This window comes from Rattus norvegicus, chromosome 5 (assembly GCF_021556685.1).
Source record: "Rattus norvegicus strain SHRSP/BbbUtx chromosome 5, alternate assembly SHRSP_T2T, whole genome shotgun sequence".
NCBI classification, from domain to species: Eukaryota; Metazoa; Chordata; class Mammalia; order Rodentia; family Muridae; genus Rattus; species Rattus norvegicus.
In genome coordinates, this window is record NC_141538.1 from 172211379 (window position 1) to 172234088 (window position 22710).

Sequence of the window (22710 nt, forward strand, 5' to 3'; positions counted from 1 at the left end):
CTTGGGGGAGTGAGCACTTGGTTCCTGAGTCTTCAGAGTCTGGTGGTTCCCAGCAAGACATTGCACAATGTCAGCTTCCTCTGAAATGGAGAAGCCACCTGCACAGTCCAGGCCTTGACCCCATTACAGAAAAAGGGTTTCCCCAGCAACTACTGGACATCCGCTATTTTAGTTTAAGACTAGACAGGTTACTTGGTGTGTGACCTTGGACTGCAGACCATAGACTGGGTGCCTTTGCAGAAGGATATGACTACTCCCACTCTGGATATCTCTCCGTCCCTGGCCATATGCCTGCCATTTACCACTAGGTATCAATCAAAATTATTATTATATGATAGACAAAAGCACAGTTTCAGCCTTTGGTGGGTGTGACTGGGGTTCACTCTGGGGAAGAAGTTAGGTTTACAAAACTCATGAGGAAGTTACAAAATTTAAGAAATCCCCACAGTTTCCCACCATCCTCCCTACCCACAATTTTTCGTCCCCACTGCATCGATGTGTTCTTTTTGGAAGGACAGCACACAGGTCTCAGGAGTTCCCACCAGAGAACATCCTGACTGCAGCAGGTATGGAGGCTGTGTGCCTGGAAATTGGGCTTTACAGGAAGGGCAATGGCAGGGTGCCAAGTCTTGACAAATGTAGCATTGTGTGACCATCTGAAAACTACGGAGCCGGGAGCCAGGAGACTGCAAAACACCTACAGGTGCACTATGTATGCACACTGCTGGATGTCTAAGGTCTGATGCATAAACTGGGTGTCCACCAGTTCAGCATACTCCTGGATCAGTTACAAAGTGAGTTAATGGCCTCCCTCCTTCCTGCTCTTAAAGCTGTGGGGGTGAGGCACGCTGTTTACAGTCACTTCTCAATTATCAGAATTTTTTTTTCTTTTAGAGACAGAGTCTCTCACTACCGTACCCCCTGCTGACCTCGAATTCCTAGAAATCCTGGGCTCTCAGTGCTGGGATTAAAGTAGCGAACCAATGTATCAGCCAGTTGTCAGGTTTGTTACTTTCAGGCCTAAGTCCTAGAGGCTTTGCCAGTTCCAAAGGGTGTCAAGTTACTGCTGGTGGGCCTGAGACCCAAATGAGTGCAGATGCTCCAGGCATGGCTGGCACCTGAGTTCTGCTTCTGAAGGCTACCAGGTCCATGCGCTGGCCATTTAGAACAAGGTGGGAACAGGAATCTGTCGCGAGGCCCACCTTCCCACCAAGCTGGCCCGCGTTGACTACATGGTCCTGGAGACCTCGCCAGCAAAAAGCAAACAGCGTGATGTAGGACAGGAATAAAGATCGAACAGCGAGGCAAGGAGGCAAGAAGAGGGAAAGAATCTGGTGGTGTTTTTCTCTGCTGTAGCCGAGACAGTCATAGGAACTGGGCCAGAGCCTTTTGCCCCTCCTCGGCTAGGCTAGGCTTCCTTTTTTCCTTTTTTTATTTTTTTGCTCCCTCACCCTCTACCCCCTCTGCCTCCTCTGCCCCGCCTCCCACTTCCTCCCGGACAACCCCACCCTTTGTCCCCTCCTCCCCTCCCGCTTAGTCTCCTTAGTTCCGTCCCTCCAGCCCTGGGCTCCGCCCTTTTGCAACCTGTCCCTCCCCCACTGTCTGCCCTGTCCCTTTCTACCAACCTTGGCCCCATCCCTCCTGTGCTGTCTTCCGCCCCCTTGTTCCCATCCTATTCTGCTACGTCCTGTTTCAGCTCCTTTGCTGCGACCCTTCTGCTCTGCCTTTGCCCCTCCTCCTCCCCCTGTCCCGCCCACTTCCTCTCTGCCCCGCCTCCTTTCCTTGCCTCGCCCCTCCCTCGTTACGTCTCTCTCTCTCTCTCACAGCCTCTGATCCTTGGCCTACAAAGGGTTTGGCGAAATCCAAAGTTTGAGTGCCTGTCTTGTGTAGGTGCGGTGCGCCGCGCTACCCCCCCCCACGTGCTCTACTGCGCATGCGTGCGGGCTGCGCTTGCGCACTGACATCCGCGGCGCAGCTCTGCTTGGTGGTGCCGGCCTCTGGACCGAGCGGCCATGGGGTGGCGGGCGGCTGGGTCGCTGAGAGCCAGGTAGCAGTAGGGCAGCAGGGACCGCTGGCTCGGCCCAGCATGTAGACGTCCACGCGGGCGCGCGGCAGCCGACGGTGAGTGCGGGGCCTGGGGTCGCCCTCTGCCGGGCGTCACTTGCCGGGACCCGTGGAGACCGGGTCACCGCGCCGGCCCTGCCCACCTGCCCGAGGCCGGGTGCTGGTGGCACTGACGCGCCTCCCTGCGTCCGAATGTGGGTTGTGGCCAGGATGACGTGTGGTCTCGGGAACGAGCCCAGGGGACAGGTCTGAGGTTCAGGTCCGGGAATGGGTCTGGGGACGAGTCAGAGGTTCGGGTCCTGGGAGAAGCCAGGTAGGCCGCCGATCTGTTCCTGGCCAGTTCAGCGTGCAGCACCGCAGCCGACTCAGCTTCATTGGTCTTCCAATGGGGCCTTAGCAAGCAGGAGAGGCCTTGGCATGTGAAACTTCAGAAGCCAAAGCTAGTGCAAAGTAGTGAACCAAGCGTTGTGTAAAGCAGTCGGGGTGTGAAATTCTCCAAGATCCCATCGTAAACTTAGTATCCAGTACTTGCCAGAAACTTCCAAAGTCCTGAAGAGTCCATGGAGATGTTCCTAGAGGCAGCTGCCTCTCATGAAGTCACACTCACAGGCCGCTTGTCTTGGCCTCTGGCAGGTTTCTTAGTTGTGCGAATAGGGCGCGCCCAGCTCAGTTCCAGGGCCCGTCTTTCCTTGGCAAAGATCAGGCGTCTCTTCCTAGCTCTCCCAAGCAATAGGCTTTCTCTTGGCTGTGATTCTGAATAGCAAATTGTTTTTTCCTTTTTTGTTTGGGAACACGCTCTGTTTCAGTTCAAAACTTATTCGTTTGGCTTGGCTCTTGAGAAGAATGTTTTTCAAACTTATACTCATTTATTTTATGTATCACTGTCGGTTTCCACGGGCCCGACGCTGGCATCCTTGCCTTAGTTAATTAAAAACATCTGACCTTCCCTCTCAACATAGCTCTTCTGAGCCTTTAGTGGCCCGTCCTTTGGAGTTTAGTATATTTGTCCTCAGCAGACACTTCACTGTGACTTACACAACCCATCTTGGACTCTGGGCAGCGACAGGTGCCAATATACAGTCTGACCAAGTAGCTTCATTTTGGAGGTGGCATCTCGGGATGCTTCTGCTTTTTCTCCTTTGTAGATTTATTTATTAAAAACAATCACTGGGACTGCTGTTTTCTTCCTTTTTCCCTTTTCATCTTGTTTGAAGTGTTACAGATCCAGCCCAGATCGTGTCCCACTTAGCCGCAACCCATCTCACACCTCTCCCTTTGGGTAGACATGGATAACAGATAAAACAGCAGTACTTAAATGAACATTAGTTCTCTAGGCTTCACTTGGAGAATGGAGAGAAGCCAGTGGCTTTTCTTTTCCTTTTTTTTTTTTTTTTTTTTTTAAAATGGGAATGGATACACACTCACTACTGCTCATGTGTCGAAGAACTTCCAAGAGTTGGTTTTCTCCTTCTACCGTGTGTTCCCTGGATTAAAGTCAAGACATTAGGCTTGGCAGTAAGTGCCTTTACCTGCTGAGCCATCTCTCTGGTCATTTGTTTTTAGACATAACCTCATGTATGCCAAGCTGATTTCTAATTCCCTGTGTAGCCAAGGGCGACTCTGAACTTCTTGTCCTGTGTGTATCTCTGCATGTTGGGATTTACAGGCATGAACCAACCATATCCAGTTGAGCTTTTTCTTGTTTTAATGTGGTGTTGGGATGAAGCCCAAGGCTTTGTCTATGTAAGCACTGTGACTTCTTCTGAGCCTTTTTTTTTTTTTTTTTTGCGGGTTGGAGGATGGAGTTCCAGTCAGGGTTTCTCTGGCCCAAAACTCACTCTGTAGACTAGGCTGCCCTTGAACTCAGGGATCCCTTGCCTCTGCCTCCTGAGTGCTGGGATTAAAGACTTACACCACCACTCTTTTAAAGATTTATTTTATTTTGAGTTTATGTGTACGCATGTGTGTCTGTGTGTGTGGTTATTATTGCACAGAGTATGGGTGCCTTGGAAGCAGGAAGAGGGTGTCAGATCCCTGGGTCCTAGGAAGGAAACTCAAGTTCTCTGGGAGCAACAAAAGCCTCTTAACTGTCGAGGCTTCTCTCCAGTCCCTTAGGTGGTAGAAATGGATTCACCTCCATTTTCTTTCTTTCTTTTTTTTAAAGACTTTTATTTATTTTATGTATGTGAGTACACTGTAGCTGTCTTCAGACACACCAGAAGAGGGCATCAGATCCCATTACAGATGGTTGCGAGCCACCATATGGTTACTGGGAATTAAACTCAGGACCTCTGGAAGAGCAGCCAGTGCTCTTAACCATTGAGCCATCTCTCCACCCCTGTCTGCTTTCTGGTGTAGCAGCAAGAGAGCCAGAGAGTTGTTCAAAATGCTCAACACTGTGAGGAGGTGCCTTGGGAGGACAAGAGGGTGGACCTCGGGCTGTGATCTCAGGCTCCACTTTCTAGGACTTATGAGATCTGCTTACAGTTACCATAGGACTCTGACCCTCCTGAAGGAGTGTCACTTTCAACCCCAAGAAGCCATTCTTATTCTTGTGATTGTTGCTTACCTTATCACTGTCCTATATTCTGATCCATGGAGGCTGCCCTCCATGGTGCAGTAGAAAATGTGGCAACACCCGACCACTTAGCCTCCTAGACCAGAATGGCTCCTTCAGGTCCGTGAAGCACTTCCACTACCAGATAGATGGGTTCTGCAATCCCATTCCTTAGAACTTTCCAGAAACAGCACACTCCCCCCCCCCCACCTGTCTGCTAGCTTGGATATCATTTATTTGTAGAAATGAAGTAGGTATTAGGTAATCACTAAACCTGGCCATTGTGGCTCACTGTGGTACCAGTAGGGTCGATATAGCAACACTGTCTCATAAAACAAGAACTTGAAACTTTTCCAACTTGGTATTAACTAATGAAGTTAACCATTTCCCTGTTACTCTCACTAATTTTCCTTCTTTTTCTTTCTTTTTTTTTCTCTCCTGCCCATTTCTTCCTTCATTCCTTCTATTTTTAAAGACTCAGACTTTAGTAGCACAGATTGCAGTCCTACCTCTGCATGCTGAGTCCTTGGGTCACAGGTGCGTACCAACGCGCCTGCCTGGCTTTACTTCTCATTTATGATTCTCCTGCGAAGCTCACGTGAAGTTGAACTTGTTTGTATTAAGTCTCTTGTGGGGCTCTGTGTGTGTGTCCCTGCCTGTTTTTGGTTCCTGTTGTACATGAGTTTATTGACCTATTTCAATATTGATGTCTTTCTGGCTACATTTATAAGTTCTTGATGCATACTCCATAATGCTTTTCCAGGCCAGCCAGGGCTACTCAACAACAACAAATTGCACCAGGTTTAGCTAAGTGCACCCACCCCCACCTGCTGCCTCAGCATATATAACCTTGTCTAGCCATAGTTTCCACTTCGCTTCTTTTAGAGACTTATTTTATGTATGTAAGGACACTGTTGCACTCTTCAGATACACCAGAAGAGAGCATCCCATCCCATTACAGATGATTGTGAGCCATCCCTCCAGCCCCTCCATATCCCTTTCTAGACCTTGTTTGCAAGAATGACCTAGAGAAAGGTTGGGGACAAAAGGCTACAGAATTTAAAAAAAAAAAAAAAGAGGAATGATTGTTAGTTCCAATAACTCGAATTCAATCCCAGGGAGCCTCAGGGTAAAGGAGGGAAAGGATTTAAGAGCTATCCTCTGACTGCCACATGGAGATTAAGGGGTGCAATCGAGTATGTGTGCACAAACCCATAAGTAAATGTGTCTGTTTATTTACTTATTTTTTTCCTCCCTAAATTTATTTTTTTGGGGGGCAGGGATGGTGTGTGTTTCAAATCAGGGTCTCTCTGTGTTTTCCTGCCTGTCCTAGAACTCAATTTGTAGTTCAGGCTGACCTCAGTTTAGAGAGCCACCTGCTTCTGCTTTCCCAAGTACTGGGATTAAAGGCTTGCACCATGATTTCCTGGTTTATTTTTCTTTTCTTTCTTTTTTTTTTTTTTTTTTTTGAGACACAGTATCTCTGTGTAGCTCTGGCTGTCCCGGAGCTCACTGTGCACACTAGGCCTGGCTTCTTTTTTTATTCATTTATTCTTTTGTTTTTGTTATTGTTTCTTTGTTTTTATTTTGAGGCAGGGTTTTTCTGTGTTGTTATTTCTGTTCTGAAATAGGGTTTTTTAGTGTGACCCTGGCTGTAAGTAATCCAGGTTGGCCTCAAACGCTCAGAGATCCATCTGCCTTCCAAGTGCCAGGATTAAAGACCACCACCTGGCTCTTTATATTTTGAAACAAAAGTTTCAGTATGTAACTTTGAATGGCCTGAAACTCACTATGTAGACTAGACTGTCCTTCCTCTCGGTTCCGTGATTAAAGTGCCAGGATTAAAGGCATTCCTCCACCCCTGACAACTATAATTTAAAAAAAAAAAAAAAAAAAAAAAAGGCTTGGGGCGTGGATAGATGAGTCATGGTTAATAGCACTTGTTGCTCTTGTAGGGGAAATGGGCTTGTCTCTGCACCTATGTGGCTGCTAACAGTTGTAAACTTTAATTCCAAAGCATCCAGCACCCTCTTCTGGTGCCTATAGGAACTGCATACACATAAAAATAATTTTTTTTTAAAGGTTTGCTTATTTTATTTATATAAGTACACTGTAACTGTCTTCAAACACACCAGAAGAGGGCATCGGATTTCATTATAGATGGTTGTGAGCCACCATGTGGTTGCTGAGAATTGAACTCCAGACCTCTGGCAGAGCAGTCAGTGCTCTAAACCGCTGAGCCATCTCTCAAGTCTTAATCTGTTTTTTTAAAAGCTCCAAGTGTGGATTGGTACCTGAAAGCCTAGGTGGTGGCCACTCTCTCTTGCCTTGAGAAACTAGAAGTTCAACTCTAGTGGGCACAAAATAAGGTGATGCTGTTAGCATTTTGTCTGTTCTGCCCACAGTTGCCTGGCAACAACCATGTTCTCTTGATGATCCTTCCTCTGCACTTTCATTCTGGCCTGGTCTGGAGTCTTAGTCTCCTCTCCTGTGAAATGGCACCATAATCCACCCACACAATGTGTTTGCATGGCAGGATGGTCTTGTATCCTGCCTTCTACATGTTCTTTCCATCTCTTTCTCCCGCAAACACAAAGCCCGCGCCTGGGAGACCCAACAGTTCATTTCTTCCAGTCACTTGGACAAAGGCCACGTATAGCATGTACCAGGGTCTGTCTAACCTAATGACCAGGACAAAGGACAAGGGCACACATGAGTCTAGCCACATTCTGCTTGTCACTGTGGGGTCCTTTCTGCCCTGACTTGAGAGAGGCCTGTGGCAGCTGTCATATGCATGATGTGCTGTCATTTTCTACCCTGTCAAATGCTGGTGTGGACACTTGCTCCTCATACACACAGTCTTTATGTGATAATTGGCATCTTGACAAACCAATCGCTCTGCCCCGCGATGACCTTACAAGGTAGGGTGAGGAGATTGGCATCGCACAGAACCCCCACAGGCCTTGTTTACTGATGTGTAGTGTACAAGGATGGGGTCAGATGTACACAGCCTGTCCGTGGAGGTCCAGAGGAGTTGGTTCTCTTCTGTAGTGTGGTTCTAAAGGATTGAACTCAGATCTCACACTTGAATGTCAGTGTCCAGGAATGGCCTGATCCCTTCGAGACTAAGACTTGGGCATCTGGCTGGGGATGGGGGAAGGATGAAGAACTATACAGTGAAGCCTTACCTCCAAAAAAATAATCCGTTAGTAGTTAGTATATGCATGTTAGCATATGCATGTTAGCATATGCATGTTAGCATATGCATGTTAGCATATGCATGTCTTCTCATTTTCTTAAAAGTGTCATACAAACAGCAAAAAACATGGCAGCATAGGCCCGTAGTCCTAGGTACTAGGGAGGCAGGGACAAGAGGACAGGAAGATCACGAGGCCAGAGACTGGATTACAGGGTGAGACCCTGTTTTTAGGAAAGATAAAAAGCAAGGCCTTGGAGGTAGATGCTTCAGTGCCAGTGCTCTAGAGGCCAGATCTCGGAGTCCAGTGGTGGCCAGGACTCCACAGAAAGCCAAAAAGGCAAAAATAAACACACATAATGGGTTGGGAGGATAGTTCAGTAGTAAAGTACTTATGTAGCAGGTTTGAAGTCTTAGGTTTATACCCCAACACCGCACACAGGAAAAGATTTTAAAGGCATCATGATCGTTTTTTCTAACATTTCTAAAGACAGTTGGCGCTTACAGGTCTGTAGTCTACTTTGGGTTAATATTTGTATGTGTAAGAGGAAATAGTTCAGTTTTCAGTCTTTTTGACTGACTGTCCATCTGTTACTACCTGAAGGTTCTTTATTGAATTACCTCAGCATCTTTGTCAAGACCCTTAGGCTAGGCTAGGGTGTACCTCTGAGGGATAGCTGTACACTCACACCACACACAGACACACAGACACACAGACACACACACACACACACACACACAGACACACACACACACACAGACACACACACACACACACACACATTCACAGTGGTTGATGTCTATCTCTGGACCATCTGCTCTGTTTGATACTGGAATTGAGCAGCAGCCTTGTGCTAGGTAAGCATACTACTTCTGGGCTACATCCTCAGCCTTTTTATACTTGGAAACAGTTTGGTTAAGTTGACAAGGCAAGCCTTGAACCTGTCATTGCCGTACCTCTGCCTCTCAAATAGCTAGGATTGCAGGCCAATGCCACCAGTCCCAGATATTTTGTTTCCTTGCTACATAGACCTAGGTGGCCTCAGATTTTCAGTGGCTGTCTCCTGCCTCTCTCTCAATCCTTATTCTGATTTATTGGATTTCAGTAGGTGGGACACAGAAATTGTCTTTTAAAAAAATAGATAAAGTTCTCTGGTTATTGTAAAAGGTAGCCAGGGTAAGAACCGCATCTATTCTCTCACCTTTGACCTTAGCATGGGCTCCATAGACTCGTCCAAGGTCACAGGTCCTAGCTGTCTGGGCTGCTGTAACAAAATAGCACAGACTGGGTTGTTTGAAGTAGGGGACTGAAGCCCAGCTCACTGTGGAGAACTCTTCCCAGCATTTCTGTGCTGCTCATGGTGGGCAGGTCTGAAAATGGAGGGAGATCTCTAATACTTCTTTAAAAGGCACTAATGAACCAGGGAGTGGGCAGAGGCCAGCCTAGTCTACAGAGCAAGTTCCAGGACAGCCAGGGCTACATGGAGAAACCTCGTGTGTCGGGAGTGGGGGTGGGGATGGCACTAATGAACATCAGGGCCCCACCCTGTGATTCATTTCCTCAGAAACCCTTCTCCAAATAATTACAGTGGTAGTTAAGGGGTCATGATAGCTTCAAGCATGTCACTGGGCCTGGTGGTTGCAGGTCTGTTATCCAAGCTACTTTAGAGGCTGAGGCAGGAAGATCACAAGTTCAAGATGCTATGTGGGTGACAGAGATTGTCTCAAAAAACTAAATCAATTGTGGTATGGGTATAGCTCAGTGTTGGAGAGGGTCCCTGCTGGTGCACACTCATCCCTCGTGAAGAGGTCAGAATAAAAACCTGGGCAGACCCCAGGGAGTGTAAGAACAGGCAGGTTATTCCCTGATGTTATTTAAGCCCAGTATAATTTGGAAAAGGTGTAATACAATCCCAGATGCAAAGGAAGTGTAAATGCATGGAAACTCAACTCAGGGTAATGCCATTTCTTCAAAGAACGCGGGTTTTAGAGATACACTACCTGCACTAGCTTAGGGGCCTGAGGGTCTGGCCTGGTCTCAGCCTTATAAATAGTGGAGGGGTCAGTTGGCCATTAGCGACTTCTGGTCCTGGTTGTAGGAGCTTGATATGTCCTGGCCCAATGGATAATGCAGATCACCAGCTGTTAATCACGTCCAATTCTCAGCTTTTCTGGATGGAAGAACAGGTTTTTCATCTTTCCCATTGGAAAGAGAGTCCTGTGTGCTTAACATTCCTAGTTTCTCTAGAGACCTGTGGGAGCAGGGACCTTTGTGCTGTGCCCCCAGCAGTAGAGGATTTGCTCGAATGGTGGGGTTCGGTCCCCATAACTGCTGGAGGTAGGGGGAGCATTTGGACCACAGCACGGTTTCATCTGGGATTTACACTAACTTCCTTCCTTTCTTTTCTCTCTTTCTTTCTCTCTCTCTTTCTCTCTTTCTTTCTCTCTCTCTTTCTTTCTTTCTTTCTTTCTTCCTTTCTTTCTTTCTTTCTTTCTTTTGGCAAGACAGTGTTTCTCTGTGTAGATCAGATCTCTAACTCAGAGATCCTCCCACCTCTGCCTTCCTGCTGCTGGATTAAAGGTGCAAGCCACCAGGCCCAGCTGCTTCTCTTCTTCGATGGAAAAATGTTAGTTTTTTGACACTGTGTGTTCTCTATTTGCTGTATAGTGATTTCCTTATTAAGAATGGATTATGTTGAGTGTTGCTTGTAGCATACTCTCCATCTAGGCCACTATTGGGGACATTTTTATATCATTGGTCCTCAGCAGGAAAGCATGATGGTGGTGGTTAAGTGTGTGTGTGTGTGTGTGTGTGTGTGTGTGTGTGTGTGTGTGTGTGTGTGTGTGTGTGTTATGGGGGTGGGGCTTTCAATAGTCAGTTCTCTCTTTCCCTGCTGTAGATGCCAGAGACTGAACTTAAGATTGTCAGCCTTGGTGATGGCCACCTCACCTGCTGAACTAGTCTCACTAGCCTACACACCCCCTCCTTTTTATTTTTATTTTTTATGGGCATTGGTGTTTTGCATGTATGTGTGTCTGTGTGAGGGTGTCAGCTCCCCTGGAACTGGAGTTACAGACAGCCTTATTGGTGCTGGGAATGGAACTCTGGTTCTCGGGAAGAGCAGTCAGTGCTGACTGATCTCGCCAGCCCTTGATTTGTATTTTTGTTGTTTTGTTTTGTCTTGCCCCATTATAGGCTTCCTGAAGTCTGGGGTTGTCACTGGCCACAGCAAAGCACTGGGCCTGAAATTATGACTCTCTTTCCTTCTGCCACAATTCTTTTTTTTTTTTTTCTTTCTTTTTTTCGGAGCTGGGGACCGAACCCAGGGCCTTGCGCTTGCTAGGCAAGTGCTCTACCACTGAGCTAAATCCCCAACCCCTCTGCCACAATTCTTTCTGGAGGTTTCATTTTTATAGTCGCCCATGTAAAGCAGACTGACTTTGAATTTATTATTCCCCTTATTCTGCTATTCTGCCTTAGCTCACTAGGCTAGGATTTCAGCTACGCCAAGCTCCCTGAAGGCTCCTTCCTTACAATTCCCTTGGGCTAGAGAAATGCCTCAGTAGTTAAGAGCAAAAGCTGCTCTTTTAGAGGACCAGAATTTGGTTCCCAGCACCCACACCTGGCTACAATCACCTGTAACTGACTACAGCTCTAAGGAATCCAAATCCTTCTGGGTTTTTTTTTTTTTTTTTTTTTTTTGGTTCTTTTTTTTTCGGAGCTGGGGACCGAACCCAGGGCCTTGGGCTTCCTAGGTAAGCACTCTACCACTGAGCTAAATCCCCAGCCCTATCCTTCTGGTTTTTACTGGCAGCTGCACATGCATGCCCATGTGCACTTCACTGGCCCACTTTTAAACTTAAAAAAAAAAAAACAAAAAATAAAAACCAGTCCAGGCAGCATAGCACAAACCTTTATTCTCAGGGTGCAGGTGGATCTCTCTGTGATTTCAAGGCCAGCCTGGTGTGTGTGTGTGTGTGTGTGTGTGTGTGTGTGTGTGTGTGTGTGTGTGTGTGTGTGTGTGTGTGTGTGTTTTAGAGTTAGTTCCAGGACAGCCAGGACTGTTACACAGAAAAACCCTATTTGGGGGTGAGTGGGGAGGGTGTGGGCAGGAATCACCTTACACTTGTGATCCTAGCCCTTGGACCCAGAAGCAGCAGGGTCAGTGAAGGTGAGAGGACAGCCTGAGCTGCAAAGTTGAATGAAAATGAGGAAATGACCTCTCCAAGGTGCAGTTGAGAAGGATTTTATTGTAGAAATAAGGGAGAGAACAGCCAGAGGCGTCTGGAAGGGTCCAGACTGAACATGGCCAGCAGACCTGAAGGCCAGGAGGTGAGTGAAAGATGAAAGGAGGGAGGGAGGGAGGGAGGGAGGGAGGGAGGGAGGGAGGGAGGGAGAGAGAGAGAGAGAGAGAGAGAGAGAGAGAGAGAACGAGAACGAACAAGAGCAAGCGTGCGCGAGCCAGCCAGCCAAGAGGGCAAGTAGCCAAAATGTCTCTTATGCAGAAATCAGAGGCTGAGAGAAGGGAAGAGAACCCTGGGCTGGAGAGTTTAGGATGAGGGCAGAGGGTGAGAAGTATGGATAGGTGGCTCACAACCATCTGTAACTCCAGTTCCAGAGGATCCAGTGCCCTGTGTCTGACTTCTGTTAGTGTTAGCCACACACGTGGTGTACATACGTGTAGTGCGGACAAACACACCTAAAATAAGGTAACTCTTAAAGACATTTTTAAAAGTCACCTTGAGGGGGCTGGAGAGATGGCTCAGCGGTTAAGAGCACCCGACTGCTCTTCCAGAGGTTATGAGTTCAATTTCCAGCAACCACATGGTGGCTCACAACCATCTGTAAAGAGATCCGATGCCCTCTTCTGGTGTATCTGAAGACAGCTACAGTGTGTACTTATATATAATAAATAAATAAAATCTTTAAAAAAAAAAAAAAGTCACCTTGATAAGGTTCTCAGTGCAGCACAGCATGGGGTAAACACCTGTAGTCCCAGTACCCAGGAAAATCATCCTTATCTACATAGTAATGTGTGAGGTCAGCTGGGACTACATGAGACCTACCTCAAAAACAGCCTCACACCCCCCCCCCCCCCCAAGAAGTTGTCAGTGTGTCCTAGTTAGCATTCACTTGACACAGCCTAGTCTCAAAGGACTCATCAGGTTGCTCTATGGATATAGGAAAGATTGTCTGTATTCCCGGGTGTTATCTATTTTTTTTTAAGATTTTATTTATTTTATGTAAGTGAGTACCGTGTCACTCTCTTCAGACACACCAGAAGAGGGAATCAGATCCCATTACAGATGGTTGTGAGCCACCATGTGGTTGCTGGGAATTGAACTCAGGACCTCTGGAAGAGCAGTCAGTGCTCTTAACCGCTGAGCCATCTCTCCAGCCCCCTGGGTGTTATCTAAAGAAGCTAGCTGAGCACTAGAGAAGGCCAGTGAGCAGCTTTCCTCCAGGGTTTTTACAGGTTCCTGCCATGATGTTCCTCAGGGACAGACTGTGACCTGGCTGTGTAAGCCAAGTCAGTCTGTACCTCTCCAGTGGCTTTTGGTCAGTGTTATATCACAGCAGGGACAGGAAAGAAACCAGGGCACAGTTCTGTCAGTCCCTTAACTGAAACTAGTTTATTAGAGTTTCTCTCTAGACTGCCTTTTGTGTTTCTTCTTTTTCCTGGTTATTTTTTTGATTTGTTTTGTTTCTGAGACAGATAAAATGTAGCCCTGTCTGAACTGGAATTCCCAGGGCTCTGTGTGTCTCTGCTCGTCTTGTTTGTTGGTTGGTTTATGTTTGTTTTTTATGGAGACACGGTATCTATTCTGTAACTTTGGCTGTCCTGGAATTCTCTCTGTAGATCAGGCTGACCTCAAACTCAGAGATTTGCCTGCCCCTGCCTCCTGGGTTCATGAGCGTTCTCAACCTGCCTAGCCTTCTTTCTTCCTTTGTGTAAGAGACAGGAGTCTAACTGTAGCCTGGCTGGCCTGGAGCTGACAGATCTGATTGTCACTGTCTCCCAAGAGCTGGGAGTAAAGGCTTGTGCTGCCTCCCCTGACTACTGCTGCTCTCATTGTATTGTTTCCCAGCTTTGTTAGTTCTTCTATTCATCCTTAGGAAATCCAGCTCAGTTCTAGGAACTAAATAAACTTTGTGTTTACCTGGTTTTACTGCCTGGATGTTTCCCATGGCTTCCCATGCTGACCATGGGCTTTGGTCTCAAGCTGCCTGGGAGAATTGGCTTCCCACCCCCCCCCACCCCCATTCCTTTGTCTTTCCCGGATCTTATTGAGCCATGGTCAGAACTGCGAATCTTCATTTGGGACCTGAAGTTCTTGGGAGTTATTATAGCTTAGTTCTGATAACTTCCATCTACTGGACTGAGCTCATTGGCTTTGTGGTGCATAACCTGCGTTCTTCCACTGTTAGAGATTGAAAAGTGTGTTACCGTACCGTTGTCCACGCCACAACTTTACGTTTGATCTTACTCGTTTGCTATAAATACTGCTCAGGGGCTCTGTGTCCAGCCTTCCAAGGACTCTCTTATCTGGTTTGTGGTGGAAACACTAGCATTCTGCATTGGCTTTTTTTTTCCTTACATCTTAAGATGGTTCAGAGTGAGGTGTGAGATTGTATCTTGGGCATAGCTAGAATGTGCTGAGCCCTGGATTCAGTCTCTAAAACGGGGGTGGGGGGTGGAGGGTGGTGGATGACAGCAGGAAGGATTGTGAGTTCTTAATTTTTAAAAAAGATTTTATTTATTTTATATATGTGAGTATACTGTAGCTGTCTTCAGACACACCAGAAGGCATCAGATCTCATTACAGATGGTTGTGAACCACCATGTGGTTGCTGGGAAATGAACTCAGGACCTCTGGAAAAGGAGTCCATGCTCTAACTGCTCAGCCATCTCTCCAGCCTGTTCTTAACTATGTTAAAGGTGAAAATAGCCTATTTTCGAAAACTCTGGAAGATGGAAACCTGGCAGTTTTTTTCCTGTTGCATGCAACTTTTCTTAGGGAGTCTGTTTTCTTTTTACCCAGATACAGATAGCAGTGACAAATGATCTCAACCAAGTACAGGAGTGAATTTATTGCTACTTACAGGAAGGTGTACCACCACAGTCTAACTGGCAGAGTTCACTGTTTATATACCTTCAGGGAGGGGAGTGGCCTCAGGAATCTTCCCCTCCTTCCACTGGGCAAGTCAGGAAGAACTTGTTGTGAGAGGCAGATATCACACCCAACCCTTCCTGGGACAGCACTGAATGTCTGTTATTGCTGCTCATATATGTAACTTGCTTTATTTTATCAAATTAAAGCACCAGTGTTTTTTTCATATCAACTATGGAAATGGAACAAGAAAAGATGAACCTGAGTAAGGAGCTGAATCCTGACTCAGCCTCCTACAACTGTTCAGCATGCCATGGGGATGAGACCTGGAGCTACAATCACCCCATCCGGGGCCGGGCCAAGTCTCGGAGCCTGTCAGCCTCACCTGCCCTGGGCAGCACCAAGGAGTTCAGGTAGGACCAGGAGTGTTCTCTTTTCCTCTCATGCTAAGAGGGACATGTTACGATTCTTACAGAGGACACAGCTTATATCAGTGTAGATCATCATTGCTTAGTGTGAGTTTCACCCACAGGGTGGGGCTTGGCACTGCCCATGTGGTGCTGACCTTAGCAGAGGGATCAAGCACTGTCCACGAGACTTGTGGTGGACACTTGTTACCAACTGTCATGTACGAAGTACAGGCCACACCATGTTTTCCTTTCTGCCTCAGCACAGAACCACCCAGCAGAGCCATGCTGCATTGGGGGTGAGCAGATAGGAAGAACGGTTGAGTAAAGTAAATGCTGGTGGAGCAAAGCACTGTTGTGGCCTAGAGGCCTCTGCTCCTCACACGAGGACAGAGTCTCATGTGCACGCTGTAGGGCACTGTCTTCTCTGCTACTTCATAAAGCCTCAAGGGAAGCTCACCTGATAAGCATGGGGCTCCACTGACATCAGGAGGTGCTCTCATTCCTGGGAACAATAACCATTCTAAGTCTTGACAGAAGCTTGCCAGAGACTGACACCGACTCCAGAACAAGGGTCACACCTATGAAATGTGACAGTGGGCAGTCTTTTCCATGAGATAGAGTGATCTCACAGAGCTCCCACTTAGCAGTAGAGGGACAGGGGCTGCTGCAGTTGTATGTAGAAAGGTCTCTCTGTGAGAGGTGGCTCCAGTAGAACCAGTACCTTTGCCCTGTGTACACAGATGATCACAGTGTGGCCTCTGTTGCCTATGTCTTCACCACTATGTTTGTGCCCTGCCAACTTAGGACATAATTGCCTGAGTTTCTGGTTTCTGTGGGGACGTTGGACTTGTGAGAGTGGCCATGGGTCAGAGCAGATTCTGAGGCTGGTGGCTGATATCCTAGAGCAGTGAGTGCAAGCAAGTTTGCCCATGCAACTATCCTTCAAGGAGGATGGAGGGTGCTGGTGCCGGTGCTGACTCTTGTTTTCTGCAAGCCCCGCGTTTCCTGCCTAGTTCCCTTAAGTTCCTACACAAGTCGGTATTTGTGATGTTCTGTATAACCATTTAAAGGCTTATGTAATTAACCCAGGCTTAGTGAGTGATTCACACTTGCAATCTTAGTACTTAAAAGGCTGAGACAGGAGGATCACAAGCGGAAGGCCAGGCTGGGCCATATTGGGAGGCCTGTTATAAAAAAGAAAAAAAGAAAAGCTTTATGTAAAACTCTAGCACTTCTTTAGTTGAGAAAGGCCTGCAACACCCAGACTTCTCTCTTGTCAGCTGGCCAGGCTGGCCAGGCTCCATGACCCTGGACACTGCCTGCTCGCCCAGAGGCAGGGCAGACTTTCATCTGCATCATCGGGATTGGAGGACTGGATGTGGAGACAGGCAGCGAAGGGGCAAGCAAGTTCGAAGACTCTACTAACTCAGTGTTGTTCTCTTGGGCTAAGAGGAGTGAGTGTCCCGAGATGAACAACCACAGTACTGTCTTGGTCCTAATTCTCCAGAGGTGTAGGAAGCCTGGCCGCTGCTGTCTCTGGTCAGGGCAGGCGGCAGGGAGCCTTAGTTTGGATGTCAACTGGCTGGGTCACTTTTCAGGAGGGAAGACTGGGTTGCTCGATTGGTATCTGTGTTATAGACATACGTGCTCCAGAGCAAATATTTCTGCTAGAATGTTCATCTAGATTATTTAGGGTGGTGCCAGGTCCCGACTCCCGATTATAGCCTACAGACCTGCTGAGAGGTGCTGCCTTGGGTCCTGGGCTCATGCCAGGCTCATGCCAGACCAGTGTTTTCCTGGCTCTTACTAGACTTGTGCCTTCTCTGATTTGGGATCAGTGTCCACGGGAGCCTGTCCAGGTCAGCTTTCATGCCTCATTACTGCCACCGGGAACCTGGGCAGTAGTGAGCTCCAGCACAGCATCCTAGACCAGGGCAGGATCTTCTGGGCCTTCCCTGTGAATGCCAGTGATGATGAAGCTACTGTCATTTAGGTTTCGTGGAGTCTGACGGGGCCATGTCTGTTTTGATTCCTGTCTCCATCTACTTTGACACCAATCCCCACTGTGCTCCACAGGAGAACCCGCTCTCTCCATGGGCCGTGCCCAGTGACAACGTTTGGACCAAAAGCCTGCGTGCTGCAGAACCCCCAGACCATCATGTGAGTGTACCAGAATTGGGGGGAGGGGTGTTACTTGGAAGTATTATGGGGTTGCAAAGTTCTGAGTTGTTTAAAACAAAAGCCAAGCAGGTATCTTTCAGAAACCGTCTGTGTTCATTGGCTCCTAAGTAGAGACATTCAGTTGGTGGTTTCTCCCATGGCTTCCAGAGGCAGAGGGCAAATTTCTGTTTTGGTATATACCTATACTATGGCACTCAGTTTGAGGCAGGATGATCTCCAATCTGAACCAGCTTGAGCTGTTAGTAGATGACAGCCTAGAGTCAGACTCCGTCTGAAAAACAAAAACATAATCCAGGGAGAAAGAAAAGCAATGGTGAGCTGAGGGCTGTGGCCACATGGGCACTGGTTCCTTGACTGTTCCTATCTACACAGGTTAAATAGGGTCAGTCTGAGTTACCTAGTGCTCTGTTTTTTTCCTTCTTATAAAGATGTATGTATGTATGTATGTATGTATGTATGTATGTATACATACATAGGAGCATTCTGCACATGTATGCTTGCATGACAAAAGAGGAAAAGAGGGCATCAGATCCCACTGTAGATGGTTGTGAGCCACCGTGTGGTTGCTAGGAACTGAACTCAGGACCTCTGGACGAGTAACCAGTGCTCTTAACCACTGAGCCATCACTCCAGTTCCAATTTTCTATTTCTCTTTTTTTTTTTTTTTTTAAGATTTATTCATTTATTATATATAAGTACACTGTAGCTGTCTTCAGATACACCAGAAGAGGGCATCGGATCTCTTTACAGATGGTTGTGAGCCACCATGTGGTTGCTGGGAATTGAACTCAGGACCTCTGGAAGAGTAGTCGGGTGTTCTTAACCGCTGAGCCATCTCTCCAGCCCCCCAATTTTCTATTTCTAATGATGAGAATTACATTCTTTTTTTTTTTTTTAATTTATTTCATGTATGTGGGTACACTGTCGCTGACTTCAGAAGAGGGCATTGGATCCCATTACAGATGGCTGTGAGCCACCACGTGGTTGCTGGGATTTGAACTCAGGACCTCTGGAAGAGCAGTCAGTGCTCTTAACCGCTGAGCCATCTCTCCAGCCCCCGAGAATTACATTCTAACAGTAGTACCAGGTGTAGCAGTATGAATTTACTGTTTTTTAACCTGATTTTAGTTGCTTGAAAGGTGCTTCTCTTTTTCATGTGTATTTGTGAACAGTGGGTTTGCCGTGCTAGGAATGGGACCGGGACGTGCCTGTGACAGGCACGCACTCCACCGCTGGTTACATTCCATCCCGTGTGCTCCTCACAGCCCTGTCACTGTCACTGGCCAGGACAATGCCTTGGAATACAAGCTTCCTGAGACCTTACTGGGTTACACCTGATCAATATCTCTGTCAACCCAAGTTCTGGTTAGCATTGGATATTTCCAAAAGAATAAATGTTTGCCTTGTGTTCTCTACAGTATCTAGCTGTGTTTTGTCATGGGAACAACAAAAAAAAAATCTTTCAGGTGTGTTGATACTAGCAGTTCAGAATGGTAGCTAGACGCTAGAGGCTCACATCTTTTTTTTTTAAGACTATGTAAATGTTTTATTTCAAGTCAGCCAGGGCTCCCTCCTGGGCTGCTTCACAGGTTCTCGATGGGCTGGTGGGGCCAGTATGGGTACTTCTTCTTGTCCAGCTTGGTTTCAGGGAAGACCTCATTCAAGTCATCAGTGGTCATCTGGTCAAAGGGAATCATGCTCTTTATTTTCTCCAGCTGCTTCTCTTACTCCTGGATCCTAGCCTGAGATCCAGACACGAACTGGGCACAGTTCTTCACATCCTCCTTCTCCTCGGCGTCCACTAGGGCTGTGTATTTATCCTCAGGCACAGGGATCTTCAGAGCGTTATACTTCTTTTCAAAATCATCCACCAAGCCAGCCTTGTCCACATTGGCCCTGTAGTAAGCCCAGTCAATCTCTGGTGGTTTCTCAGACAGACTAGCCAACCTGGTGTGGAAGGTCTCATTCCAGGACTTCAGAGCGTTTCCAATTGCCTTCTGGTTTTGGGGCATGATCTCCACAAAAGATACCCAATCGATGGATTTTAGAGCAAGTTTGCGCCCAGCCATCTTGGATACTTCACCGACCCCCAGCGGAGCGCTGTCTCGCTGTCTCCAGCAGCTGAGGCTCACATCTTTAATCACAGCCCTCAGGGTTTAGGAGGCAGAAGTAGACAGATCCCTTGAGTTCCAGGTCAGTCTGGGATACAGACTACAGACCATGGGTACATATGCAGAGAAACCCTTTCTAGAAAAGAAAAGAAAGGAAAAGAAAAGAAAAGAAAGGAAAAGGAAAGAAAAGAGAAGAGAGAAAAGAGAAAATAGAAAAGCAACAAAACAATTATAATGTCAGGGCCAGCAATATCTCAGTGAGTAAGGGCACTCACTGCCAAGCCTGACAGCCTGAGTGGAAAACGCACGTGGTCGAAGGAAAGAACAGTCATACTTCCACAGTCGTGTTGTGACAGACATGTGCACACTAAATCAGTAAGTAGCTAAGTAAGGAAATGCACAGGAGCACCTCATTTCTTCACCTTTGGTTTTTGTTTTTGTTTGGCTTTCTCTGCCCCTGTCTAGAGACTGTTGTTATCTGTGCATCCAGGGTCTGGATTACAGACCTGACCAAGGCTATGTGTGACCTCTAAGTAGTGGGTCTCCTACTTCCTTATGCTGCTACCTCTTTAATATACTTCCTCATGTTGTGCGAACATCCAACCATAAAATTATTTCATTGTTACTTCATAACTAATTTTCCTAGTGTCATGAATTACAGTGTAAATATCTGATAGACAGGATATCTGATATGCAAGCCCCAAAATGGTGGCTGAAACCCCTTGCTCTAAGCTTCCTCTTTGAGAGGACAGCATCATTGCTTTTCTGCCACCTCCAGGCCATCCAAGGAACTGGTCTTAAACTTCAAACTTGGCTGTGGGTTGGTATAAATCCCAGTAATGATGCTGTTCCTACGCCCTTGGGGCTGTAATGCTAGTGTCAGTGCTTCTGAAGGAAATGCTCTGTGCCTGTGAGCTCACAGAGCAGGGTTAGTTATGAGTTAGTGCTGCTGCTAGATGTGTGTCATTGGAAGCAAGTGTTCGTGACACGGTGTGTACGCTCTTTTTTTTTTTTTTTTTCGGAGCTGAGGACCGAACCCAGGGCCTAGGCAAGCGCTCTACCACTGAGCTAAATCCCCAACCCCGGTGTGTACGCTCTTATCCATATGTCCAGCAACTATAATTGCAGCAACACCAAGCAGTCTCCCAATGAGTCTCCACTGTGTCACTGTCTGTCCCACATGTGGCCCACACTAGCTCCCCACCACCTAGAACTCTAGGCACTCCACTACATCCTGCCCCTTCCTGCACAGCTTAGCACTTGCCACTTACCTAATGCCTCTCCAGCATCCAGTTTTTTCTTGTTTATAGTACATATATATATAATGTATAATACATATATATTATAAACAAGCAAAAACTTCCTGTGGAGGCCAGAAGAAGGTTTTTGGACTTCCTGGAACTAGAATTATAGGCAATTGTAATACCAGATATGCATGTTGGAACCTAAACATGGGCCTTCTTTTTTTTTCAGAGCTGGGGACCCAACCCAGGGCCTTGCTAGGCAAGCGCTCTACCGCTGAGCTAAATCCCCAACCCCATGGGTCCTCTTCAAGAGCAGTGTGCACCCCCTCCTTTTTTTTTTTTTTTTTTTTTTTTTTTAGTTATAAGTCATGGTTTCTTTATGTAACCTGGCTCTCCTAGAACTTGATTTGTTAGTTAGATCCATCTGACCTCAAAGAGATTCAGCTTCTGCCTTCCAGGTGCTAGAGGAGTATGCACTCCTAACTCCCAGGTGCTAGAGGAGTATGCACTCCTAACTCCCAGGTGCTAGAGGAGTATGCACTCCTAACTCCCAGGTGCTAGAGGAGTATGCACTCCTAACTCCCAGGTGCTAGAGGAGTATGCACTCCTAACTCCCAGGTGCTAGAGGAGTATGCACTCCTAACTCCCAGGTGCTAGAGGAGTATGCACTCCTAACTCCCAGGTGCTAGAGGAGTATGCACTCCTAACTCCCAGGTGCTGGAGGAGTATGCACTCCTAACTCCCAGGTGCTGGAGGAGTATGCACTCCTAACTCCCAGGTGCTGGAGGAGTATGCACTCCTAACTCCCAGGTGCTGGAGGAGTATGCACTCCTAACTCCCAGGTGCTGGAGGAGTATGCACTCCTAACTCCCAGGTGCTGGAGGAGTATGCACTCCTAACTCCCAGGTGCTGGAGGAGCATGTAATCCTAACTGCTGAGCTCTCTCTCCAGCCCCTCAAAGCCAGTTTTACATAGATACCAATTATCTAGGCCAGGACTCAAAGTGGCCTGCAAGCTACTCTTTGAGTCAGAAAGCCCAAGTGAGGGGCTTTAGAACTGTGGGTTAGGGTCCAGGACAGGCGTCTTTCTCTGCTCTGCCTGGGACCATTTGCTCTGGGCTCTGAGGTAGAGTTCTGTCACCTGTCTGTATACCTCTATGTCAGTGTAGGGACATAGCACCGCCTGTGTCATCAAAGCGAGGGCTTTATCCATTCACCAAGTGTTCCCAAGATAGCACAGAGGACTTGGGAGGAATTCCGTTCCCTTATTAGAGACTTTACTTTGAGGCTGTAATTTCCTCATGGGGATATGTGAGGATGTCAGTCTCTGTTGTATGGCACAGTGGTAATGCATCCTTGACTGGCATGGCAGATCACTCATCTGGTTCTGACAGGCCATGAGCTTGTCAGCTCCACATAGCACCTGAATCTCAGCCTGCCTGGAATGGTCACCGTTCCCCTTTAGATGACACAACAGGAAGGTGAGCTGGTTTGTGGCCACAGGGAGGGCTTGACCTGCATATAAAATGCTGGTGACACATGCTGAGCCCTACTGAGCTTTGGGGCTGAAAGAGTCATGGGCTGGGCCTGAGCCATAACCCACACATGGGCAGGATAGGCTGCTGGGTACAGGGTGTGGGCTTGGAGCTCTGGTGGGGCAGAGGTCTGTGATCCACCCACATTCTCTGGAACCCAGAGCCTGGCAAGTTCAGGGAGTGATCTCCTTTCACCTGCAGCCCTTTCACCTGCAGGTGGCCTGAGGCCGCCTCTTGTGGGCGGGCCTGCCTTTTCCATGCACCCAGTTCTCTTTCCTGGGCCTGGACACTGCCCTGCCA

General features: G+C 47.4%; 1 protein-coding gene and 1 pseudogene across 9 annotated transcripts in view; one reads left to right on the plus strand and one right to left on the minus strand.

Moving 5' to 3' along the window:
* The first annotated feature begins 482 nt into the window (after nucleotides 1–482).
* Nadk (NAD kinase) overlaps nucleotides 483–22710 on the plus strand; it is a 30573-nt gene continuing 8345 nt past the window's right edge. For 4 of the 9 annotated variants that reach the window (XM_087659900.1, XM_087659902.1, XM_087659901.1 and 1 more), the window contains exons 1-3: nucleotides 483–566; nucleotides 15140–15343; nucleotides 17417–17500. In XM_087659900.1, coding sequence (XP_087516026.1) covers nucleotides 496–566; nucleotides 15140–15343; nucleotides 17417–17500 — 359 coding nt within the window. In that variant the 5' untranslated portion in view covers nucleotides 483–495. Of the gene's footprint in view, nucleotides 567–1959; nucleotides 2122–14861; nucleotides 15344–17416; nucleotides 17501–22710 lie in introns of those variants that run through there. The other 5 variants (XM_087659904.1, XM_087659905.1, NM_001439414.1 and 2 more) reach the window with 3 other exon arrangements.
* Nucleotides 19051–19642, minus strand: Atp5pd-ps1 (ATP synthase peripheral stalk subunit d, pseudogene 1; annotated as a pseudogene).